The sequence below is a fragment of the Caenorhabditis remanei genome, chromosome X, assembly GCF_010183535.1.
Source record: "Caenorhabditis remanei strain PX506 chromosome X, whole genome shotgun sequence".
NCBI classification, from domain to species: domain Eukaryota; kingdom Metazoa; phylum Nematoda; class Chromadorea; order Rhabditida; family Rhabditidae; genus Caenorhabditis; species Caenorhabditis remanei.
The window spans coordinates 18,928,354-18,953,190 of record NC_071333.1 but is presented as its reverse complement, the minus strand read 5'-3'; the positions used below and the strand labels follow the sequence as shown (position 1 = coordinate 18,953,190).

Genomic DNA, 24,837 nt, shown 5'->3' with positions numbered 1-24,837 from the left:
TAAACTTTCTACGCGTAAAATCTTCAGGAATTGAAAACGAAAACTTTCTCTACAAAACATTGAACTACTGAACAATCTTCTCCCGTTACACTGAAATAGTGTACAGAACGGAGAGAGAGAGTCCTCTAACTGCCTATACCTCCCAGTTGTCCTCTCGGGGGGACATACATTGGACCGGGAGGCAAGCGTCTTGTCTACCAGCCACATACTACTCGCATCATGGGCCTCCTTAGCTCAGTTGGTAGAGCGTGAGACTTTTAATCTTAAGGTCAGGGGTTCGAGTCCCCTAGGTGGCTTGACTTTTTTGACTTTTTTGCTTTTCAGATTTTTGAAGTGTATGGAGGAGAAAACTACTTTTGTGTGAGTTTTGATTGTTTTGTAAACTAATTTGAAGTTTTTTTTCATTTTTTCTACATTAGTAAAAACAATGTGAGAAATGTCGCAATTCATTGGAAATCGTACCCCCGGCCTAAATTAAATATCACATTTAACTTTATCTGAATGTAACGTGTCAGTGACTAGTTCCTTTGTTTTTAACTTGAAAAATGTGTGTATCTTCTAGAAATTTCTGAAAAACTCTCAAACCAAATATAATTATAATACGATTTATTAACAAACAAATCGCGAATTGACAATTGAATGGAAATTAAGTTTATAAGAGCGTTCGTGTGAGGAATTGGGAAGAATTATCAGATAGACAGCTAAAAAGTGGAATTTTAGGTCATTATCAATTATGCATCCACTTTTAGGCAAGTGAAACATCTGTAAAGTTATCTGACCATCAAACAATTGAGAAAAAACTACAAATTCAAAACAAAATTAGGAATGTTTCGATTTATGTCACGATTGGAAAGCATAGGGAGTTTGAGAGAAAGAGAAAATGAAATCGAATGATTTCGATCATGTTCAGCTGCGTATTTTTGTTAGCAAAGCAAATAAAAGAAATATTGTGTGTGGGCGGGAAGCTGTTTTATGACGGAAAAGCATGGACCGGTGCATGAGATCAAAGAGGACAAAGGAAGAGGAGAGAAAGAGAAACAAGTCCATAAAAACGTCACAAATTGCAAAATTCTACTCGGGTTGATTGAATTGAAAATTGTTGATATAGTTCCCTATAAAGAAATATTCATGGTGGAGGATTCATTGTGGATATCCATTGGGTAGGTTGCCAAGTGAATTGTCTCCTTGTGCTTGTCGAGTTAGCCGTGTTAGAAGTGAAGATTCGGGAAGTTTTGATCTATCCACATTTCGACTGCAATTACCAAAATTAAAACGAAATTCTATTAACAAATTAACAATAGCCTTACTTGATATAGTCTTCAATCTCTTTGATTTCGACGTCTACATTTGCTGGAGGCATGAAACCCCGTCGTTTTATAGAACTATTCGTTGAACTTGGCAAGTTATTTCGATTCGGATCAATATCACTTGGTCCTGGCTCTTCGGCTATATCCATTGACAATGTTTTCAGAGTCTTCTTACGGAAAACATCCACTTTTGGTTGGATCTTGAAAAAAATTCTGGTTTAGAGGGGGTTATCTTTCACTTAAAATCATTACCTTGTTTACAGGAACCGCAGGCTGTCGCATCGGCGGATACATTGCAGTAACAACAGAAGAACTTGCTGGCATTGATGACATTGATGGCATCAACAGGTTCACCGTCTGAAATAGATAATAGTTTGGAGATCTACTTGTATGTCATACCGTATTCTTTCGATTTATTGGCGGTGGTATCGGTTGTGGCGGTAACTGCAGGGGTTCTCGATCGGCTAGTGTCGGTGGGTCGTCTTGCGTTTTGAATAATGAGTCTATTGTGGTGTTCTTTCCTTTCGTCGGCGGACTAGGTGGTATCGACCTCGGACTTTCATCTTCCAGTGGATCCTCGAACATTAGCTGTTGTTCTCTGTCTTTTTCTCTGCCGAGTCTAAAAATATAGAATCGGGGTTCACCTCTGTTCAAAGAAAAACTTACTTTGGATTGAAGGACATTCTTGAAAAGTTCTCTCCTCTCAAAATCCCACTGGCAGGCTTTTTCTCTTTTTTCGGCGGTGTCGAACTTGTTCCTTGAGTATCCATTCCCAAATCCAACTGCTCCATTCGACTCATTGCAGCTCCGGATGGAACATTAATATCTACTAATGGATTGGACATCAGAATGTTATAGTGAGAAGGTTTCATGACATTCGATGTCTTCTCATACTGATCACTTGATGAATAGTCCGTGGTGTCCTCTGCATTACTTTCCGGTTCTGTCCTCGTTCCTTCGTCTTTCCGTCGCTCTTTTGATTCTTTGACTGGAGGTAATGATCCAGCGCGGAGATCAGCTAATGGTTGTACTTGATATGGGTAGTTGGGTCGGATGGATGAGCTGCCCGGTATCCGTGGATCATTGTGATCGATTGAAAGAGGCATTCGAGGACCAAGGGAGGAAGATGTTGATGGTTGGTATACTGGTTGGGATGGGAGCTGTTGTGGAGGCTGAAACTTCTGAACATTATGTAATTGTTTAAAACAAATTATAACATAGAATGATCAATAGGCTAACCTGACTCGAACTGTGATGAATTTCACTTGTGATCTTTGTTTCAAGCATTTGTAGCCTAGACACCAGGTTTTGAACTTGTTCAAGCAAATCCCTGTTAGCTGATAACAATTGGTGAGTCCTGGACTGCGCCTCCAGTCTTGCTGTAGTTTCAGAAGTAAGCTGATCGCGAAGAAGTTGGACTTGACATCCAGCGACTTGCACCGACTGTTGAGCTTGGTCAAGTTGAGATCGCATTAGTTGCTGATTGTACTGAAAATGTATTCAATTTTAGAATTTAGAAAAGTTTTTCAATTTTTAAGAAAAAAAATACTAACCTGATCCATAGTAATCTGTGAGCCCGAATGATCCGGCTGATCAAGTTGCTGACTTTGCATATTTAATTGAAGTGTTGCATACGGTGAGACCATAACGGGTGATGAAAGTCCAAATGGGAGCGAGGAAGAGGAAGGAAGCATACCTGGCATTTGCTGAAACTTCCGATACTAAAAAATGAGTTGCAACAAAAAAGTGATGTGGGAGTCAATTTAAGTTATTGATGGTAATTTGAAACTTACTGGATAATACATAGGAACATTTTGTTCTAAGGATTGCATAGATTGAGGATAAGAGGGAATCTGTGGCGCCCACGTTCGAGAGTGAGGTAGTGTTGCGGATGGGTAAGGCATGTTTGGCGGCACTGTCATCATTCTCTGGAAAAATAGCAAAAAATAAGCAAAAATAGCAAAAAGCGACGTTAAACTGAACCTACCGGATTATGAGATTGTCCTGGATTTTCAGACATGCCGGGCAATGTTTGCGTGCTTGGCATTTGAGATGGAAGCGTATTGAATTGCTGCGGTTGAATGTTTAGAAGAGAAGCTGGCTTTTGTTGGTACGGTAGTGCGGTTTGTGGTTGCAACTGGGGTACTAGTTCGGGAGCTTTCGGTTGGAGAATGGGATGCGAAGTATTGGGGATCTCCAGCACGTTCTCTGGTATTGCAGTGGTATCAATGCAAGTTCCACCGGAGGAACTTGCGGTGGACGGTTTACGAGGTTGGAACTGGAATTAAAGCAGAAATAATAGAATAAATAAGCTAACAGCCCTTAGAAGTATGAAATAACATGCATCTCTCTTTTTACATTCCACTTTTAAAAATCCAATCTTTCAAATGATAACGAGAGATAGAAACAGAAAGACCTTTCGGTGTCAATATCAGTTTCAGGCATCCCCCATCTCTTCTCAAGTTACCTAGTCATGTTATATTCTTGTCAGAAAGAAAAAAAAGTGTCGGGTAACACGTCAATTGTTTTTTCCACCCATGTTAACTCATTTCTTACCAGTGATAATCGCTTCCCATAAAGTGGTCCTCCGACTGGTGGCGGTTCCATTGGCGACGAGCTCCTACTATTTTCCTCGCGTCCGCCTCGCTCTTCAATGACATCGAGAGCGTTGGGACCGGCTTCGTCTTCGGATTGCATCGATACTAAAAAATCATACCATGAACATAAAAAATTGTTCAAATTTAGTCCAGGAATCATAAAAAATATCTATTTTTTCAAGATTACAGTTTTGGTAACTTTAAGACTATAGTAAACCCCACAGAATCAGTATCATTAACAAAAAGTTCTTACTTTTGCTTTTCGCTGCTTCGTCTTCGTGTTTTTCTTGCATCTGATCTTGTGCGACTTTGTGGCAAACCTATAAATCAAACAAAATTGATTAGTTGACAGAAGCTAAAGATAAAAAGATGAAGTGAACGAGAAAAGATAGACAGGATGCTCTCTTGCTCTTTTTCTTTTCTCGTTCACAGCTGACAACTACATGCGATAATGGGCGTCATTTATCATGACGATGACAACGATCATCATCATTCAAATATCCTCACCTCGAATGCTTGTCCAATTGTTCGTACAACACGCATTGCCTGACTCTGAAATGATGGAATGAAATTTGAAAGAGTATCTCAGAGAAAACTATCAGCCACATCACTTCAACCAAATTAATTTTATGTTCTTCTCCACTCAATTTTTGATCAGTTGGCATCTGATCGGAATCAACACAATACAAAGTGTAGTGAAATTTATTGACAAAAAATGTGATTCGATTTTAAGCACCTCTTACTCGACTTATCTACCCAGATGAATCGAATTCATTGTAATTTTATATATCTTCTCAAAAATATTCTTCCAATTTTCAAATTTCCAAGGTTTAACAGCTGGGAATTCGGACCAGAAGCCAGATGTTATTGAAATGCTGTTAACTACTTTGGCAGGGACGTTAGAAACATGAAGCTTTTGAAAATATAATTTTTGCTTGAATACACTATAACACAACAAGTTTCACCCAAAAAATTTCAGTTTTCAAAGATACAATCTTTCAAAAACTATAAAGGTCACCACAACATCTGGATTGTATTAACTTTGGCTGTTGCCATTAGCAAATCTGAGATCGAATGAAAAACTGACAGGAAATAGTGTAATGTGACATTTAAAATAGGTCGGCGGATGAAAATAGAAAAACGCGGAGAGTTTTCTTTCAACCGGAAGTTGAACTTGACATCTTGAAACAAGATATCTTGGCAAAGGTTTAGTGTTCGGATCACAGATCAAGGGGGATACATGGGTAAGGTATCAAGTCTGAAGACTACTGGGAAGTTGAGGTTCACGACTGTGTAGTCACAGAAAATGGAATAGTTACCAATGAATTTTAGAACAATTAGGATTATGGAGACATTACAGTTTTTATCGAAAGATACATGTCAGGAAAAGAACAATTTTCGAAAATTTGGTTGTTATTTTGGTCTTGACTATATCGAATCATTTTTACACTAATACAAAAGAAGTAGTAAATTTTATGAAAAAACTACAGAAGATCTAATCTGCGATTACTTTTTCAATCTGGGTGGTCTTAAATGTCCCATTTTTTGTCAAACTAACAGTTCTGATTAGTACTTTATGTTTTTTGCGCTAAAAAATATCAAACTTCAAAACATTTTCAATAATCTTACCTCCAACTGCTGATCACTAATATTCGATGCCGATGCGACATCCTCATCGCGAGACCACGTCACAAACTTGGTCTTTATCGGTTTTCCACCAGGTTTCGCCATTAACCTCAGATAGTAAAACCGCTTCTCCTCGCTCATTTCAGAGCTCTCATCGGGGTCGAACCGAATCATTGTGCGATGTGATTTTTGTGGAATGTAACGACTATAGTATATCGAAATCAGAATTCAGTAATATCATAGTCAGCGGGAGGGGGAATTGTGTAGCACAGAAATGAACACAAATCGGAAACTTGGTGGGAATGGAGGCGATTCCAACAAAAATGGTATTCTCGAAGATGGTATTCAGTGAGCCCGTGTAGAGTGCTCAAAGAAAAAGAGGAGCCTTCTTCTATCCGCTTTCTTTTCTCTCCTACCCAACGCCACGATTTGGCAGCTGACGTTTTGAGACGGGGAAGAAGAAGGATAGCTGAAAACGATAAAAACTCTCTTTCTCTCTCTCTCTCAATTTTCTCTCTGCAGGGAGTAGTGGTGGGAAAAAAGGGGAGAAAAGAGAGAGAATACAACGGCAGGGAGCCCCGCCAGCCAGGAGGGCCCCGCCAATAGGAACAGAGAGAGAGAGTGGTGAGATACAGAGAACGAAAGAAAAATAAGATCAAGAAAATAAGAGGAAAAGTGAGCGTCCCCGGGAGCCCCCCGAAAGTGAGTTGATGACGAAGAAAAGGCGGGGCTCTTAGTGTGTTACGTCTGCCGATTGCATCGTTTTCATTGCGGGGCAGAATAGCGAGGTGGATAGGGGTGGGGGAAGGGAAGAGGTGCAATATTCAGATTATGAAGAAAAAAAGTTGACATTTTGAAAATTAAGCTGAAAACAACTTGTTTTCACGTAAGTCAGAATCAGGTGATAGTATGAGAGTCCGAGACCTAGTAAACGTGGTCTAGGTCTAGGTCTAGGTCTAGGTCTAGGTCTAGGTCTAGGTCTAGGTCTAGGTCTAGGTCTAGGTCTAGGTCTAGGTCTAGGTCTAGGTCTAGGTCTAGGTCTAGGTCTAGGTCTAGGTCTAGGTCTAGGTCTAGGTCTAGGTCTAGGTCTAGGGATAGGTCTCGATCTAGGTCTAGATCTAGATCTAGTGTTTAGTGTCTAAACTAAAATCATGATGCAAAAATTGACAAGAGAAACTACAAATTTTCAAAAATTAAAATTAGTGGCATTCAATTAATGTGGTTACCTAAGAAAAGGAACGCTTAACCCAAAAACAGGCTCTTATTGTGATCTGCCCGAAAAATAGTTAAGAAGACTACCAATAATAATACCAATACCAAAAATCTCAACTTCTCTAACCTGTTCCTAACTAATAGTACACAAAAACATCGGTGAAACACATTTTGGAATTGGGTGTCAGAATAGGCGGAGTCATTCTCCCGCATTTTGCAACCAACTGTTTCTAATTATTATTGACGGCGCTCGTTGTCAGTGCGTTTTCTCTGACTGCCAAACAAAAAAGAAAAGATAGAAAAAAAGGGGAGGGTTTTGAGCTGCAAAAGAGCTGTGAATGAGACGGAAAGAAGAAAGAAAGGATGAAAAGCGATGAAGAAGACGGTGAAGGCGAAAGGATCCTGGCGGAATGATGGCACATTGGCACGTTTTGCGAGTGTGTCGCACGCTCAATGTGCCAATGTGCCAATGCGAGAAAAAGAGCAATCGGTGTGTGCTTCGTTTTTGAGTTTTCCAGGGGGTGCTACGATCGGAAGACGAAAAATAATCGGTGAGTGAGAGGCGACAGCACACCCGAAATTTTTTTCGCCACCGACAGATAATGATCGATTTGTTGTTTTTAGGAAAGAATTATGACCAAAGCTAGGATCTCTTGCCACAGGTGATTTTGATTCGATTTAGAATAATTTTTACTATTGGATTATTTACTAACGACTTCTGGTAAGCCAGAAATTTTGTTGAGAACGGTTTTTTGAATTCAATAAAATCGTTATTTTTTAACTGATTTTATGTGAAAGAATCAAGGCAAACACATTATATGATCTAGATGCTTGAGAGTTAGAAAAGTTAAACACTGGTAAGTTTCGAGGTTCAGAGATTATATTTATAATGGATATTCTATTAATTTTCTTATTTTACTGTATCGAAAGTGTTATTCATCAAAATCTCTCACCCTAGACTATCAAAACTCTTTGCACAAAGATCGAAATGTTTTCGGTGAGAATATATCTTCCCTGATTGATAAATGATCGGAGTCAGAGTACCACTATGTTGAACTCACTCAGAAGAAGATAAATATCATGAAATTACACATGAAGGGCAAATCTATTTCCGTCCAAAAGCTCTAGGTTCAAAAATATGACTGATTTTCAAAGAGTAAACGACTGGTGGGCCGACAACACGAAGTAGAACATGTATCTCGAATTGATGGGTGGAGATATTGTTGTGTCTGCTAGCTTGCAGTAAAACATGAGGAACATTGAGAAGTCTGAGATGTCTATGGGATGTTAACAACCTCTGTTGATATGATTTATCATGGTGATAAAAGATGCAGTCTGGAGAGTGGAATGCGTAAGAGTACTGGAGCCAGGACTCTACTCGAAGGGCAGATTATTATGAATAGCAGACATCAAGGTATGTCTAATCACAATTAGAAAATGACCATGAGAATCATCAGGATATGATATAATCAGTTTCAACAGCAACAAAAGCGGTCTTACTTTTGATGCATCGACCAATTATGTAATACCAACAAACTTTTAAAAGTAAATCTAATTTGATAAAACACAGTAGTGACAAATTGATAGTCCCATGGATTGAGTGGACTATCGGTGTCAAAAACACATTTTAAAACATCAAACAAACAGTTTTCAGATTTTGAGTGTCTGATGTTTATAAATATTGAGAAAATCTGCAATTATGTTTTCCAAAATGTTGTACTGCAAACGCTTCTTTCATTGCGCTCACCACGAAACCTGCAGTGTAGGCCTACCTAGTAATATTCGGACTCTACAATTGGTGTCACGGTTTTCAAAAAAATCGAAAAGTTGTCAATTCACAAAGTATGATTAATTAGACATTTCTAAAAATATTCCCACAGGTGGTAATAAGTTCAATTATTACAGTTTCTACGGCAATTAAAACACATAACACTTTATACCATTTTCAAACAGTGTCATTCTAATGATAGCGTGTATGTTCAATTTTCAGATCAGGATAACCTTTTTTGTAAATTGATATGAACTTCAACATGATTCCGCCAAAATTTCACTTTCTTTTTTCAAAATACACATTTGGTGGACAACACAGTATTTATAAACATCACGATTCCTCACAACTTTCTCATAAATAAATGAGCGCTGAAGATGTTTCTTTTTTATGAAACAGCATATGAATAGCTTTCTTGAGTATTTGACATGTTTCATTTCACAAAAGAATACCGGAAGTGATGTGGCCGCCCTGAAAACAAGACTCACCTTTTTCGAACACTTGAAAACGTTGCACTTGAATGTATTACTGGCTCCATCTCTAGCAATGTAAGAAAATATTTGAAGATCTTGAGAGTCGTGTGACACGTAGAATATCCTGGAATACTTTATAAGAAAAATGAAAGAGACTAAGCAATTATGAACCTGTAAATTGGATGGAACATGACGAGTAGCTTGGATTCATCCCAAGAGAGACCCTTCTCCTTTTGCTTCTTTCGTTGAAGAACAACTTTGACACCGTCGACGGATACGGTAATGTCGACTGGACGTTTCTTGATGCCGCGAGCTTTGAATTCGTACTGAAATGCTATTTTATCAATTTGATTTGTAGTTTCTAGTTTTAAATATTATATCTCCAATCATCAAAATTCGGGTCTTACCCGAACTCTCCGCATCGCCGCCACAATCTCAATCCTCGTCCCGGGTCTCGGAATCTCCATGCTCCCGACATACTGCAAAAATCAAGAAAGTAAGAAGAACCTTTTCTGACATCAAAGAGCACCAGCCGAAATCTTTCTAGTCTCCCCACATGTTTTGTTATGCTAAACGAAAGCGTGGAACGAGATGAGATCAGAATTAGGTTAGTGTTTTTTTCTAGTTTTTTTTCTGCTTCACTTGAGGTCTCCAACCTTTTTTTGTGTTACCAGTTGACTCTCATCCCAACTTTTTGAGTTGAACTAAAACTATGTGAACTAAATGTAAATCTTTGAAATAAAATTGGAATGTAATTTTCTCACACTGATTCAACTTGCAAACACATTTAGTCAACGCTTGTCGCCAATCTAATCTAGCCCTCGGGGCGGAGAAAAATTTGACAAAAACATGGAAGTTTGGCGGGAAAAAAAAAATTTAAAGAGCAAAGACGTACCTTTGCTTCGAAATGGATGCCATGCTGATAAGCGAGTTCGTTGTGAAGTGGAATTCGGCAGTCGTACACATCGTCAGCGATGATATCGTACGGACCATGCTTTTTCCGCACAGGCATTATATCCTCACCTCTGAATGATAAAGTTTTGATAGTAAAAATAAACGAATTAAAGGTTAGAACATTAGAACACGCAAAGTGAAACAGATAAGGACAATATTAGTGTGTAGATAAAATTGTAAGAAACAAATTTCAGATCAGAGATTCGAATTTAACTACAAACAACAAAAAAAAACGGATATGCGTAAACCAAAACTACCAAGATGATTGAAGCTGTTGATAGGAATCACCCAGGGAATAGAAACATTTTTCTTTTTTCTGTCAGAATACGAATGTTCGATGTTTGACCTATTCTCAATACAGACCAAACAGCATTGTTAATGTATTCAAATGCAAACGGTGAGACACTTCAAGACAGTCTTCGATATCAAACCTTCAACTGCATATCGAGTATATCAGCTACCATGAGCCAGTATACCACGATATAATTGTCCAGGAACGGGACAATTCCAGTATCGTAATAAAATGTAGTGGATACTGAAGAAAAAAATGAAAAAAGATGAAGAGGTGAGAGTCGCTGAAAAGGGACGTGGTTTGCGTGTTGAAGCTGTGAAAAAAGGGAAAAATTGGAAGAAAAAAAAGAGGAAAAAAGGGCAGAATGACAAAAAAAGAATGAAAATAATTGAGTGATGATGAGAAATGAGAAATGAGAAATGAGGAACAATAGACGGGAAGGAGAAAGGAAATGAAAGAATAAATGAATAATTCATGCGGTAAGCAATGCAAGACTTAACACTAAAACCAATCCTTTGAGAGTGTAGGTAAAAACGTAAAAGGACTAGGACTTTTCAGGAAAGATAGAGTGGACTGACCAAAAGTCCGTCCGCAAATTGAATATGGGAATGGAAATAGGGGGGAAAACGGAAGGCAAAGTTAAGAAGGAGTTGCTCAACAAGAAGAAGAAAAAGAAAAGAAGGAATAGAAGAAGTTTAGGCTTCTTCTAAACCAAACTGGAAATTGGTTGGTTGGGAGACCGATGAGCGACGCTCCCTGGAGACGTTTTTGAAAAAGTAATATGAAGATTGAAGATGTGTTGAGAGGGAAGAAAAAAAAATGGCGGAGGAGTTTGGGCTTGCACGTCCACAAATATGATTGTGGTGGAAAAATGAAAACATAATAACGGAATAGTGAAAAAAAACAGATGATACCTAAAAATATACCTAAAAATACTAGGTGATCAAAAGATGGACAACTCCTAGACAGCTATGTGACTCACAACGTGTAAAACAGTAGCAGACGAAAAAGAATGTAGAAAAAGTCAGAAAAAGTGCAGTACTCCCACTGGCAAGCCTCCACTTTTATCCATCTCCTTAGTGGGCGGAGTTTTCATCTCTAAAGTGCGCTGGAGTAATTTTTAGCAATTTTCTATAATTTTCAGCGGCGATTCTCCTCAATTTTCTCTTCTATCATCCAATTCCTAATCGATGTGAAAGAAAAGAAAATTAAAGAAGTGAAGGACAACAGTAGAAAGAAGAAAAAAAGGGGAATCACGGAAGAGGGAGTGTCGGTCGCGTGCCTTACTCCCTCATCTTCTTGTCTTGCACAATTAGTTGTGATTTTAGGAAGCGTGCGTGTGTGCACTTGTAGCTGATTGACTTATGCGCATCTCCTTCTTTGATAGAATTGCCGAGTAGAAAGAGTTTTTGAGAATAGATGTGATGGGAGGAGGAGCGGTGACTCCTCCTCCTCCTCCACATCTTCTTTTTTATTGTGACTGACTTTTGGGGCGGGAGCTTTCCAAACTTGCTTCACAAAACTTACTCCCATCTTACTCTATCTACCACATCTTCTTAGCTCCACTCGTCTTCCGACCAACATTTTTGATGTAATGCGTCTTCGGAAAAACGTCCGAATAGAAAACGAAGAAGAGTTGCATGTTTTTCGGCAACTCTCGGATTAACTTTTGTGATGGAGAATGTAAGGAAATGGGACAGAGAAACAAGAACAAATGAGCGAGACAAGAATTGGAAGGGAGAGCTCAACAAGTAGTTCAAGGGGAGTGTTTACAGTAATATATTAGTGTGAAGGGTTCTTTTTTTTGGATTTAGAGTTCTTACAACAGAAGTCAAACTATCTATAAATGTGGTTATATCTACAGTACCGCTCAATAGGATATGAACTTTGGCCGTTTTCCGTTGAAATTCTCCAACTTTGAGAGTGTGTCGTGGTAACACTGATTGTCACACCTTGTAGGTTTCTACTGGACCCTACAGATCGAAAGTAGAACACCATTTTTGTAGCTGACGACTTTTTTGTACGAGCACTTCCTAGTAAGTTACGTATCGACAAAGTAATTTCTAATTCAAATCGACCAATTTTAGTGCAAAAGAATGCAATTTTTGAGCTGTCTTCTTAAAGTGACCATAACTTTCTAGGGAGTGCTCGTACAAAAAAGTTGACAACTACAAAAATGGAGCTCTATTCTTGGTCTGTTTGAACCGTTAAAAGCTATTTTGTGGGACAGTTAGTTTTACAGATTCTCAAAGTTGGACAATTTCAACTGAAAACGGCCGAAGTTCATATCCTATTGAGCGGTACCATTGGTACTTTTGACGACGGGGAGTCCATTTGTGCAGTCAAAACCGGCCAAATGTCTCTGCGTGCCGAGTTATGAGCTCTTAAACTCTCAATATGGTTAAGCTTTTACACATGGAATTCTAAATCGGCATATAAGCCGCGGCGGGGTTCCATTTGTGTTCCCCAGTGGTTTATCTGTGCTCGTACGTTGCGAAAATGAGAACATCTTGCGTATACTAATTTTTGTTTGGGTGATGTTCTTAATAAGAACCATCCGAAAAAAGATTAAAAATTCTTACGCTCACTGCGGGAAACGTTTACATTCCCAAAACCGTGTTTTTTTTTCAGTTTTTCGAAAAATGTGAAATAATAGAAGTAGATACACTTGAAAGCTACAAATTCGGTAAGAGTGATTGTTTACAAAGCATAAACACTTACTGAACTGCGGTTACACAGAACAACATCAGTGCTCATTCTTCCTTCTCGTGCCTTCCAAGTATATCAAATCACTTTTTTTTGAGGCGTGAAAATAATACATTTTCTTGGTTGAAATTCAGAATGATCTAAAAGCAGTTTGTCTCAATTTTATGGGTTCGGACTGTTCCAATTCCAAAAGGTGCATATCAACTTTTTGCATTGGCTAATAATGATGTTCACACATAACTAATGAGAAAATTTCAAACTTTGAATAAATCGAAAATTCTCAATGAAGTTTGCTTGAAAACATGATTGATAAAAAAATTCGAATAAATTAAAAATTAATACAAGTTCTGATGATCTGGTTTCGAGAGTAATACTACTAGCAAAAAAATGGCATTACAGTAGGAATTACCTTCTCTAAATCCAATTCCACAAAACTCTTTTGTGGTTGCAAGTTATACGCTTACTTCAGAATGTTTTTGTCTACCTGAATTAGAAAAAAACTAATTTTTCAGTCTAATTCCTTGAATTTTAGATGCTATTCAAAATTGGGTATCCCAAGTGCTTCAGAAAGATTCAAAGCAAAAAAGAAACAGAAAAAGGAAACAAAGAATTGCGGCACAATACAAGAAAGCGTTGTTGATTAGCTACTTGAAAAACGTTCAAGAGTCCATTCGAAATTTCATTTCCAGCCAAAAAGAGACATGTGTCTATGTGAAGCCGCGCGGTCCGAAGATTGGACAACACACAAAATTGTCCCAAAATGAGAAGAAAGAGTAATGAGGGTTGGTTCCGTAGCACAAATTTGAAAGATAGGGGGCGGGAAGGACAAGGAGGGGAGAAATAATTGAAAAAAAGAGGGAGATCGTCTGAATTTGACATTTTTCATCAGAAATGGCTAGATTCTATAATGCTAACGGAAAAACATGGTCAATTTTGGAATTGCGTGTGGTGGTGAAATGGGGAGTCACAAGGTTTTAAGAATTCGTATAGATAAATGTATCAGAAATAAAAACGGTCTAGAAAATAATGATCAATTAGATTTCAAGTATGGTAAAAGTCAAATGTTAACCCAAAAGGTTTTTTTTTAAACAAAAAACCAATTATTTGTTTTGAAGCTACTGATTTTTACATCAACTTGGCTTTTTTGGTGATTTTGTTGGTTCATAACGAATTTGGTGATTTAATATGGCAATGGACCTTGTCCTGGTAATGGCTGCTTAACCAACATTGTAAAAATAAATCCGTGCACTGTTTTACACTTGATAATAGGATAGCAAGTTGCAGGTATAACACAAAGTGATTAAAGTATTTTTGTTGTTTCCTATCTCTCTTTCTCTCCTACACTCTTCCACCTCACCGCTTTGTGCTCTAAACCAACGCGGCACTTGTTTCATGTCGGGGGTGCTCCGCCGTCCGTCAGATCATGCTCATAAATCCTAAATCGAGTCGCATCATCAAAAAAGAGATAGCGGAATGAGAGGAGCGTTTCACATTTACAAAGTCAGTGGTACATTGTCTGCTCTCGAGCCATCGATTTTGATGATCGGGACAAAAAATAGCTGTGAACGGTTTGTAGGTACATAATAAGTTAAAATTTTTTCGGACATTCGATAACAAAAGGAATCTGGATAGAAAAAAGAAAAACTCGAAGACATGGGAATTCAGTGAAACATCCAAATGACGAAAAATGGAAAATATGATCGAAGCAAAGTTGATACGATTTTGAAAACGGAAAATTAACCAGACTTCAGGCAGAATAAGAAAGTACGGTTAGAGACAGACAAATGATCTTTTGAAATGAAAATTATAAAATGGTAAGAATATGGTATCTGGAAATTTATTACCCTAATGGAAAATGAAATTTTATGAAAACATTCCAAAAATGAATATTACTCAAAACGCCGGTAATGATTTGGAAAAAAAAGTTGTTTCCGCGTTAGCAGAGAGAGAGAGAGAGAGACAGCTCAGGTTTTGCCAAAAGATAGTGAACAGAAATGTTTAGAAACTTAAAACTTGGATTCATGAAACTTCCAATCAAAAAAATACGATTCAGATGCACTCGTGGTGGCGGTGGTGGTGGCGGCGTCATAATCAACGCGACATGACATTGTGACGAAAGCAAGTCAGTCCCTTTCCATCTTCTTCATCTTTGCTGGCGCCCTGGGGGCATGCGTCCGAGAGCCCCCGTGCCCAAGCCGATAATTATAGCGGAAAGAGGACGCGTCGAAAGATGCGAAATTGTCAAATCATAAGTGACAGGCCCCGGACTCCGGCGGCAATGGCTTGTGCTCCAATGGCCCGCCCGATGAGTTGTGAAGAAATGTGGAAATATGCGTTGTGTGTGTTTGTATGTGAGAAGAATAGGTGCATTGATTAATAGTTTTAATTTATATGTTTAAAACAGATGTTCTAACGCGGGATAAAAAACATTCAAAATTTAGAAGGATAATCAAAGAACAATGTTCTTACAAAAATACAAACTATTAATTTGTAAAGATTTTTTTTAAAGGACAAAACGAAGAAGAGAAAAATTGAAATGTCTCACAGTTCCAATGCATCCAACACTCATTTCTTCCAATAGGTGACATTTCTATTCTCAACTTCTCATTTCCGCCCAGACAATTGTATCACGTCTAAATCTAACATGTCAAAGTTCTCTTTTCAACAATTGCGTCATCGAAAGTTCAATCAATTGCCGTTTGGCACCTCCTCCCACTAAACGGCAACAAAACAACAACTAATTTCGTTTTTCACGGTGTAAAAGATAGTTTTTGAGGGGAATGAGATGTTAATGAACGGTGTGAAAACAAAAAAGGTGTGGCGGTGAGATCAAAGAAAATTTAATACGGTAAAATAAAATCTGGTTGTTTATAAATTATTGCGGAACATTTAGGTTTTTTTTTCACAAAAAATACGCCAAAAATATACTGGATAAGAAGAGAGATAACAAATGAAGTGTGAAAACGAGTTTGACGTACCAAAGCCCCATTGAAAATGATTTGTGTTTTTTCACACTATGCTTCATATTTTTGCCTTCTAAACTTTAGTGTATTGCACCTCATTGGCTCTTATGGGTTTTTGATTAGAACCCCTGATAAAGCAGAAACTACTTTCTCCTATCCATTTCTTCCCGTTCGCACAACGTTTTTTTTCTTTTTTAATTCTTACACAAAAAGTAGTGCCCAGTTTTCACTATTCAAATTGATGACGAACACTTTGCACAGATACGATGAGCAGAAGGTTCGAGACAATGGGATAAGACGGGGAAAGAAATTCATTGTTAAACAAAAAGGCAAATGATAACATTAACGTTTCAATGCCAATACACTGAGTGAAAAGGGACCACACGAAAACTTGGAAGAGGGGGGGGGGACCACTTTGGCCAAAGTGATTCGAACTTTTCTAGTGACCGGTCAAAAAAATAAAGAAAAAATAATTATTTAAAAATAAAAAGTACTACTGCTATATCAACACACTTGTTCATTCATTCATTCATGAAAAATATGGAAAAATAGGGAAAAATAGCAAAGGAAGTAGCAGATGATGTCCTGATGCGGTTTTTCCTGCTAGAAATGACGGAGCATGTCAGAATCAATTAGGGCAGTGATGTATGATGAAGCGATTCTTGCTCTCATCATTCTTCTTATTTTGGTCTTGCAAAAAACCATTTATTCTTTAAAATCACAGTTGGAAATCAAAAATCCAAAAATTGAAATCTAGTTCCCAGTTCTCAGGCTCTTTTAAGCAATTCTCTAGGTGAGGACATTTGAAACCATGTGTTCTCCTAATTTCTTAACTTGAGTGGTGTCTTTTACGTAATCAGTAAGTAATTGAGAACGCAACGGGCTTCAGGAGACAACACACTTGTAAATAAAACAATTAAAAGCGATTGAGTAACACGGAACATGGGGAGATGATGGAACTAAAACAAAATTGGCGACTCTTGTTCTTCTGGTACAATGTTAGAATGTTGGAGTGGTGATGGAATTAAAAACGAAAAGTTGGAAAGGAAGTGGGTTGAGGGCACTGAGCTCCCCCACTACCACATAAACAACTGACGAGGTCATAATCGCTTATTATGTTCTGTCTCCTTTTGCTTCCCTCTTTTCTTTCTCATAGAGCCTTCTTTTCAGAATTACATTTCCGGTGAAGGGGAAGCCACGACATGGACCAAAGTTTTCCATTTATGGATCGGTGCAAGTGGAATTTTTAGAAGATTTATAAAAACGCATTTGACATATTTGACAGGAAGTGGCAAGTTAGTACTGTATGGTGTCTTAAACAATTTTTGATATAAAATACATTATAAACATTTTCAAGTTTGCTAAACATGCTTTCACACCCAAGTTTATGCTCGAATTCATCTAATCAAAAAACAGGAGTCATAAAGTATATCAAAGTTTCAAAAACCAAGTCCCACACCATTAAAAATGAATTTTATATTTTATCTTGATCTTAAAACTCATAACTTCTCATTTTTGAACATGTTCCTGTTCTCCGATCTGAAAAATAACAGGTGTCTCAAAAAAACCTTTTTCCTCAGCTAAAAAATATTAGACCATGAAATTTAAAATATATCGGACAGTGGCAAAAACCATTGTTTTGGTCAGGAGAGGGAAAAAAATTGTCATAATGTTTGTGCCAAGATAATTATTGCAGAAACATTACCCCAAGACAAAAAGTTGGAAAAAAGCAACATCAGTTGTTAGTGACCAGGAGCGACCCCCAGAAAACCATCCATCAAAAAGCTAAACTCAGAGTTACGAAAATATCCAGTTAGGAATGTGCACTTTTCCGTGCACGAACCTGCCGACAATTGATCCGACGGATTGATAAGAAAGCGGCCCCCAGAGACCCCAAAAACCAGGGGAGAAAGATCGGTGATAAAGAGAAAAAAAGAAGAGAAAAAAAAGAAGGTTGCGGAAAAGAAAGGCTCGCTGGAGACAGAAAGGGTGTCCAACACACATACACACTTCCTCTGATTGCTCATCGTTCTCTTTTCAATCTTTTTCGTGGCTGTTGGGCCTGGGCGCCTTTCTTTACTATCCCTGTGCTGCCATATCACTGGAAGACACCAAGAAAACCTGAGAAGAAAGAGATGAGTGGAATTGAGCGAGAAGAAGATTCTTGTGGATGATTCCGGCCGCCGGCTCTCCCACATCGGTACATTCATTATAGGTGGCGGACGGGAGCCCCCTGTTGCTCTGTGAGCCTTCCCCTTCCACTCACTGTGTTCCGCAATCGCCGGCCGGACGGACAGGATCCCTCCTCGACACCCCCATCTCTCCACTATTCTTTTCATCATCAAAACAAGAGAGACAGAAATTGACTTAATGTATAATTGATAGGTACTAGAGGGGCGGAAGGTCTAGAACGACATGATAAAGCACTATGAGAAGATTGCCAACTGTTGCATGAAACCATCAAATATTTCATGCCGATGATGATGATGATGAACTATTGGTTTTAGTTGTCACTGGTTACTATTAAATTGTAAGTTAGTGTGCGAAATTTTTTTTTCAGTCATATTTAAGTCTAAAATTTTTCATAATTTACTAGGAAAGGTCATGGAGTTAGTTTTAAGTTATCGGACCTATATTATTGGAATGCTGAGAAAATTCTGATTCCAAATATGTATTTTCATAATTTACTAGGAAAGGTCATGGAGTCAGTTTTAAGTTATGGGACCTATATCATTGGAATGCTGAGAAAATGCTGATTCCAAATATGTATTCAGTTTTTGCACAGGAAGTCTGGTATTTGAGAAAAACAAAGTCAAAGCTCGGAAAAGTTGATAATTATTTACATTTCAACGGAAACTGCAAGAATTACAAAAAAGATTGTTCGCATGTCAGAACGGTAATGATTATCACCTTTTCCAAACTTTTACCTCATTTTTCTCGAATACCAAACCTCACGGTCAAAAACTAAATATATATTTGTAATCACCGTTTTCACAGCTTTCCAAAAATACAAGTTATGTCTTATAACTCCAAACTGACTCCATGACCTTCCCTATTTAGTTTGTTAAAAATATTCAAAAATATTAAACGAAAACTTATGAGTATGACAATTTAAACTTTTAATACATTTTCAATAAGAACTGTACTTTTTTTAAATCCTGTTTTTAGTTTGTAAGCATATAAGGTTAAAAAAGTTTTCAGCAGTTTTCAAAACCAGGAAAATCACACATCTCTCCGAACCGATCAAATCTCCGAAATCAAAAAAACTAAAAAAAAAAGAAATTATTTCAATCCGATAACAGCAATTTTTGATGGCCATTTCTCTAGTGGACCCTCTCCACCAACTCTTCATCATTTTCTTCCGTCTCCAATCCCATCATCACCGTCATATTCTGATGAATGGGCATTATTTCTTTTAATGCACTCACACTGACGAACTCGCTACTAAAATCTTTCGACCGAAGACTCTAACTCTCACTCCCTTATTTTTTGATTTATGAGTATCACATTTTTCTTTTTGAGTGGTGCAAAAACGAACAGAGACATGTGGTCAAGTGAATGTGGTAAAAACTATTGAGGGGGTGATATGGAAGGAGGGAAGACGAGTTGACGAGGCACAGAGAAAAGATGTCAATCTAGAAAATGACAGATTGCTTAGAACTTCTTTAGTTTTACACCTGGAGATATGGTGGCGAAAAGCGAACGGAGAGAGGTGTCTGTCAGATTTCAAATTGTGTGCAAACGCGGAAGGGAGTTTTGAAAATATAAATGTGTCCGTAAAACAACATAAAAATTCACGGAGTGCTATCAAAAATGATTGTAGCAAATAATCTCACAGAAATCAGATTTTTTCATATTTTCCCTACAATTTCAGTCAGGCATCAATCAAAAAATTGGAGTTACACATGCAGCCACTAATCTTTATGGAATTAACGTCTACTACATTTGAATTCAATTATGAAGTGCTTCACAGAGCCAAAAAAGAACTAAAGCTCGAAAAAATGAGCCGTAGAATCTAAAGCATGAATTCGGGGGGCAGAAGCAAATTCATTTAGTTCGGGAAAAAAATTTTGATTGCAAGATAAGACAAAAGAAGTTGTGTTACACAAATGTGCTACAGATATGTGAACACAAAAATGAAGACAAAAATGTGAAGAGAGAAATTTCAGGATGTTGAGAAGGTATCAAATAAAAAAAATGACGAAAAAAGAAAAAGCAAGAAAAATTATGGTGACGAATCACCGGAAAGAATGAAAACGTTATATCTGGGGGATTATGATACTCATTCAATAAAGAAAAACTGGAATCGGAAAGGTGAACTCAGTAAAAAATGACAATTAAGATTCAATGGTACCGAAATAGAAGAGGTTCGACTATTTTGCATAGGGAGAAGAAAGAAAGTTGTGCACATAATCTTTGGAAATTTGTTTTGGGGAGAAAGAGCAGGTGGAAATTCAAAAAATGTAGAGAGAATATTTGTTTTTCATTTTCAATAATTGTTCAGTATTATGATTAACTTGTTTCTGGAATTTCAAAGTGTCTAGTCCTCAAGCACCGTTGTTGTGACAGTCTCGCTGGTGGTGTTCTCCTGTACAAGAGTCGACTCCGAGCCATCTGCATGCTTCGTGACGGTCGTCGTCTTCACAGTTCTGGTGTCTCCATCTTCAATGACTTCCGTTGAGACGATGGTTTCCTCTCCATTCTCGTTTTGAATTGTCTCCACTGTTGGTTCGGCAGCAGATGCCTTGACTGGGGAGTGCTCCTGCAAATTTTCATTTATAGTCTTATTGGAAATCCTTATTCTTGTTTGAAAGAATTCAGTTGTGTTCATATTTTTGTCAGCTGAACTGCTCGAACTCGGCACAGTCAACTTAGAAAATAAACTCTCGTTGAAAATCTATGTAACTCTAAATTTCATTTGAATGAGATGCACGGACAGGGCCAATAATTTCATATTTGAATTGCTCGAATATCTCAGAACAAGAATTACTGACAGAAATTGGACATTTAATAAAAAAGTTATAATGCGTAAAGCAGAAACTGGTAAGCCTAATTGATTGTTATTACTAATAATAAACCAAAACACTTAGCTAGTAGAAATAATATTTTTGACCGTTGAAATTTGAAATGAAGCTTGTAAACTACGGAAAACTATTTTTTTGCATTGTCCGGGCTTGCTGGACAGGTAATTCTTAAATCGTTTGTATTTTTTGTAACCAAGCGCTCGCTCAAAATAGAACGAGTTGGGACGCCACGCATCCTAGTCCTTCGCGTCCCGAATAGTCATTAAAAGGTTAAAAATGAAGCTATATTCTTGAAACTTTAGAAATCTTGTCCCCAGCTATGTCTTCAAAGTCTATGAAAGCTTGAATACCCTCCGACAAAAATGACTGTTCAAAAAAAAATGATCGGAAAAAAGTGAGACGCCCCATTTCGAGCGCTACCCACTATATTTTCTAGATGTTGTTTCTCTCGTTACAGTACTAATTAATAAACTTAGTCACTTCTCATATACATACCGTTTGATGCTCTACCAACTCCTCGATTCTCTCCCGTGCTTCTTTGATAACTTCCGGGAGCTCTTCACTCTCGGCAACACGCGTGTTCGATGTCTCCACCGATGTCTTCTCGTCGCCAGAAGCGTCTATCGTAGTCTAAACGCATTTTTTCAAGACAGATCAAAAATCAATGTAACCCTTACCGTCTCCTTTCTCTCACTCTTGATTCCATCATCGTTGACAGTGCTCTCAAGTACAGTTCTCACAACTTCTCCTTCCGTTTCCACAACTGTCTCCTCCATGGTCTTTGACTCATGTCCATCAGAGTGGGTGACAATGGTGCGAGTGGTGGTGACAATAGTTCTCTAGAAATGACGAGTATGAGTACTACTAGCAGAAACTATCAAAAACTTACATCTGGCTCGTATTCACTGATTGGAAGGGCTGGTCCAGTGTTGATAATTGATACCGCAGCTGCCTTTCCATTAGTTCCAGTACTTTGTGGATATGGGTAGACTGGCGTGTAGACAAATGGTCCATTGACTGCAATCTTTCCCTTCTCGTCAGCTTCCTCTACTGGTTGTGGTCCAGTCACAAATGATTCCAATGTGTTGCTCTTATCTCTGGTGGAGAGCTCTCCAATTTCGATTGGAATTTCCAAAACGATGTCTGTTCCCAGAGTGACTTGAATTCCATATTCAATCTTTAAGAATGGAATCTTCCGGAAGCGAAGAGTGGCGGTCGATGGGCTCTCCAAAAGCTTTCCGTATGGGCTCAAGATGTGCTCAATCTTACTCGGGTCCTCATAGTCTCCTTTTGTGCTTGGACAGACTGGTGGGACTGTCAGAAGGAATAATCCGCTCTGCTCGATGGCTCCTTTTGCCTTGTTTGGTGATTCATGGGTGGACTCAAGCTTTCGGACGAACAGTGTTCGCCATGGAGACGCGGCTGAGATTTCTGGAGCGCCGATGCGACGGACACGGTCGACTAATCTGGCTTCCATCTGGAAATGAGAAAAATTAGATCTAAATTAGTTCAATCCGCTTACATGATTGAGAATATCTTTTGGATGCTTGCTTCCAATCTTCAAGTTTCCATAGATCGCCTCTCCTGGCAAGTATCCAGTTTTTGGAAGTGATAGTTCTGCAGCCAATTTTGATTTGCAGCAGCATTTTCCAAGAATAGCGGTGTCCTCGGTCTGTGCAGACTCTCCACTGACAATATGACCCTCTGATGGGGACACCAAGGTGAACGCCTTTTTCACGTAGTACTCGTGCTGAAAAATTTCCATTCACGTACTTCTCCATTTCCTTTAATGAAATACTCACAATCTTCTCAAACTCGTCTTCCTGAACCAAACTGGCACGAATGAAGTATCTGATGAATGCATGTGGTCCTTCATAGGTGCTTGGACACCCTTTTGGCAATGGGCATTCGAATGGAAGACTGTATGTGAAGTCTCCAATCCATTGGAAGTGTCCTGGCTCTGGTTTGCCTGGTGGACGCTCGAGAAGTGTGAAGTCTTGGTCGAAGTAGACCTGAAAATGATTACAAATGTTGTAACAACACAGTTTTACACTTAGTAGGGAAGATCATGGAGAGAGTTTGAAATTATGGGACGTAATCTATATTATTGGAAAGATGAGAAAACCTTGATTCGAAATATATTTTGTTTTTGCCCGCAAGGCCTGGAATACAAGAAAAACAAGGTCAAATTGTTGCAATTTTTGCGTGGTAAAAAGGGTTTTATCGAGCGTTGACCTTTTTTCTCGAATACACTGCTTGAGGGCAAAAACTATATATATTTTTGGAATCAGCGTGTTCTCAGCTTTCCACTTATATAGGTTACCCCTCATAATTTCTAAACTGACTTCATGACTTTTTCTAGTTAGTAGGTTTCAATACGAAATGTTACTGTACAAAACATGCCACATCATTTTTGAGGTTACTGTAACTTTGTAACCACTAACCTTTTCAATATCATCCTTTTTCAATGGATCGTTCAACCAAGCGGCTCGTCCCTTCATTTGCAATTTGACAGCATTGATGATAATAGGTTTGCGCAACTCGATGAGCAATTTACCGGTAATCAATTCGCCACCTTTGAAAACTGGCTCCTCTCCAGCATCGAGATGAATATCGAATCTCGCAACGATGTCAGTTTCGGTTCCCATGGTATGATGAGTTTGAGTTCTGGAAGTTTTGAAAGAATTGAAAGGTGCAAAGTTTAATTGACGGGGAAGTGAACGGCAGAGAGATAAGAAAAGTAAATAAGTGAGGTGAATCACAAAGGTTTCAAAAAATGAAGAAAAACGGAAACTATCACTTTGAACTAAACCAAAATCGTTTTGACTGAATCACTACATAAATGAGTGTCCAGTTCATTGGTACATATATTTGTCTGTGTGAAAATGTATGACAATTTGTGTGCACAGTTGTGTATGTTCTGTGATGAAGATGAAAAGAATCGAATGAAAGAGAAAGGTAGGATGTCAATAAATATAGGAACGGAAAGGAAAATAGAAGTGGGTGGGGCCCGCGGTGGTTAATTGAAAAAAAGAGAAAGTAACGCCATTCGAGGATACATGGTAGGAATGATTCATCATAGAAGTTGACCATATTAGGGGAAGGGTTTTGAAATACATAGAAGTGGTGATGAAATTAGTTTGGAAAAAGAAAAAAAAGATTCAGAAAAATGAGGAAACGGATTTCGAAACTTTTAGTAAAAGTATATGAGATGAAAAATCTGATAACAAAACAGTTTTAATTTTTTCAACTTTTTGAAAACTAATCAAAAAATTCAATTTAATAATGTTCAGAACCAAATTTGTGTTTCGAAATAGCAATAATACAAGTTACAAAGCCAAAAAATTTGTAGGAGTCAGTGAACTGAACTAAACCAAACCGCCAATATTTGTTCAATGACAAGTGATCCTATTCTTTTCAATAGGCGAACAAAAAAAGAGTGGAATTGGTGTAAACCGAAACTTTCTAACTGAAACTTTGGTTTTTTGAAAAAAGGTAGTTAAGAGAAGACCACAACAGTACTAAAGTGTTCAGTTGTTTCTATTGTTGGGGTGACACATTGAGAAAACCGGTTCTCAAAAAATAAGAAGTAGGGAATGGGTAGAGATACTTGAATTAGGAAGAGAAAGTAAACGATGAGTGTGTTTTGATGGACAGAAGTGCTAAAATAATCAGAGTTACAGTAACCTGTCAATAAAATTTGAATTAGGATATCAACAGACTTCCGTATATTTCAATCATTACTCTTGGTCAGCTGTTGGTGTTACTCAGATTCTATAAATGTGTACAGTAACCCATGTGGTTCTGGTTCAATACAACTCTCTAGATTTCCTTCAAACTAGAACAATAAGCAACTTTGAAACCAATTTCTTTATTATTTCATAATTTCGTAATTATTAGATTCAAATAAAATAT

At 38.0% G+C, this 24,837-nt stretch overlaps 3 protein-coding genes across 3 annotated transcripts; all 3 read right to left on the bottom strand.

The window, feature by feature from the left end:
• Nucleotides 1–1,140: 1,140 nt before the first annotated feature.
• Nucleotides 1,141–5,704, bottom strand: GCK72_025818 (uncharacterized protein; the record flags this gene model as incomplete). The annotated part of the gene is made up of 13 exons (XM_053736497.1): nt 1,141–1,252; nt 1,308–1,507; nt 1,560–1,664; nt 1,707–1,926; nt 1,974–2,479; nt 2,547–2,795; nt 2,861–3,013; nt 3,101–3,235; nt 3,295–3,585; nt 3,864–4,009; nt 4,158–4,224; nt 4,412–4,456; nt 5,534–5,704. 13 exons carry the CDS (start codon nt 5,702–5,704, stop codon nt 1,141–1,143), a joined length of 2,400 nt encoding a protein of 799 aa, XP_053580063.1.
• Nucleotides 5,705–8,767: 3,063 nt separating this feature from the next.
• Nucleotides 8,768–9,995, bottom strand: GCK72_025817 (uncharacterized protein; the record flags this gene model as incomplete). Its single annotated transcript, XM_053736496.1, has 5 exons — nt 8,768–8,881; nt 8,999–9,107; nt 9,155–9,309; nt 9,391–9,462; nt 9,879–9,995. 5 exons carry the CDS (start codon nt 9,993–9,995, stop codon nt 8,768–8,770), a joined length of 567 nt encoding a protein of 188 aa, XP_053580062.1.
• Nucleotides 9,996–20,438: 10,443 nt separating this feature from the next.
• GCK72_025816 (uncharacterized protein) lies at nt 20,439–23,570 on the bottom strand (the record flags this gene model as incomplete). Its single annotated transcript, XM_003105526.2, has 7 exons — nt 20,439–20,660; nt 21,418–21,552; nt 21,600–21,761; nt 21,812–22,399; nt 22,445–22,672; nt 22,725–22,934; nt 23,367–23,570. The coding sequence occupies 7 exons, from the start codon at nt 23,568–23,570 to the stop codon at nt 20,439–20,441; spliced, it is 1,749 nt and encodes a 582-aa protein (XP_003105574.2).
• Between the last annotated feature and the right edge of the window lie 1,267 nt (nt 23,571–24,837).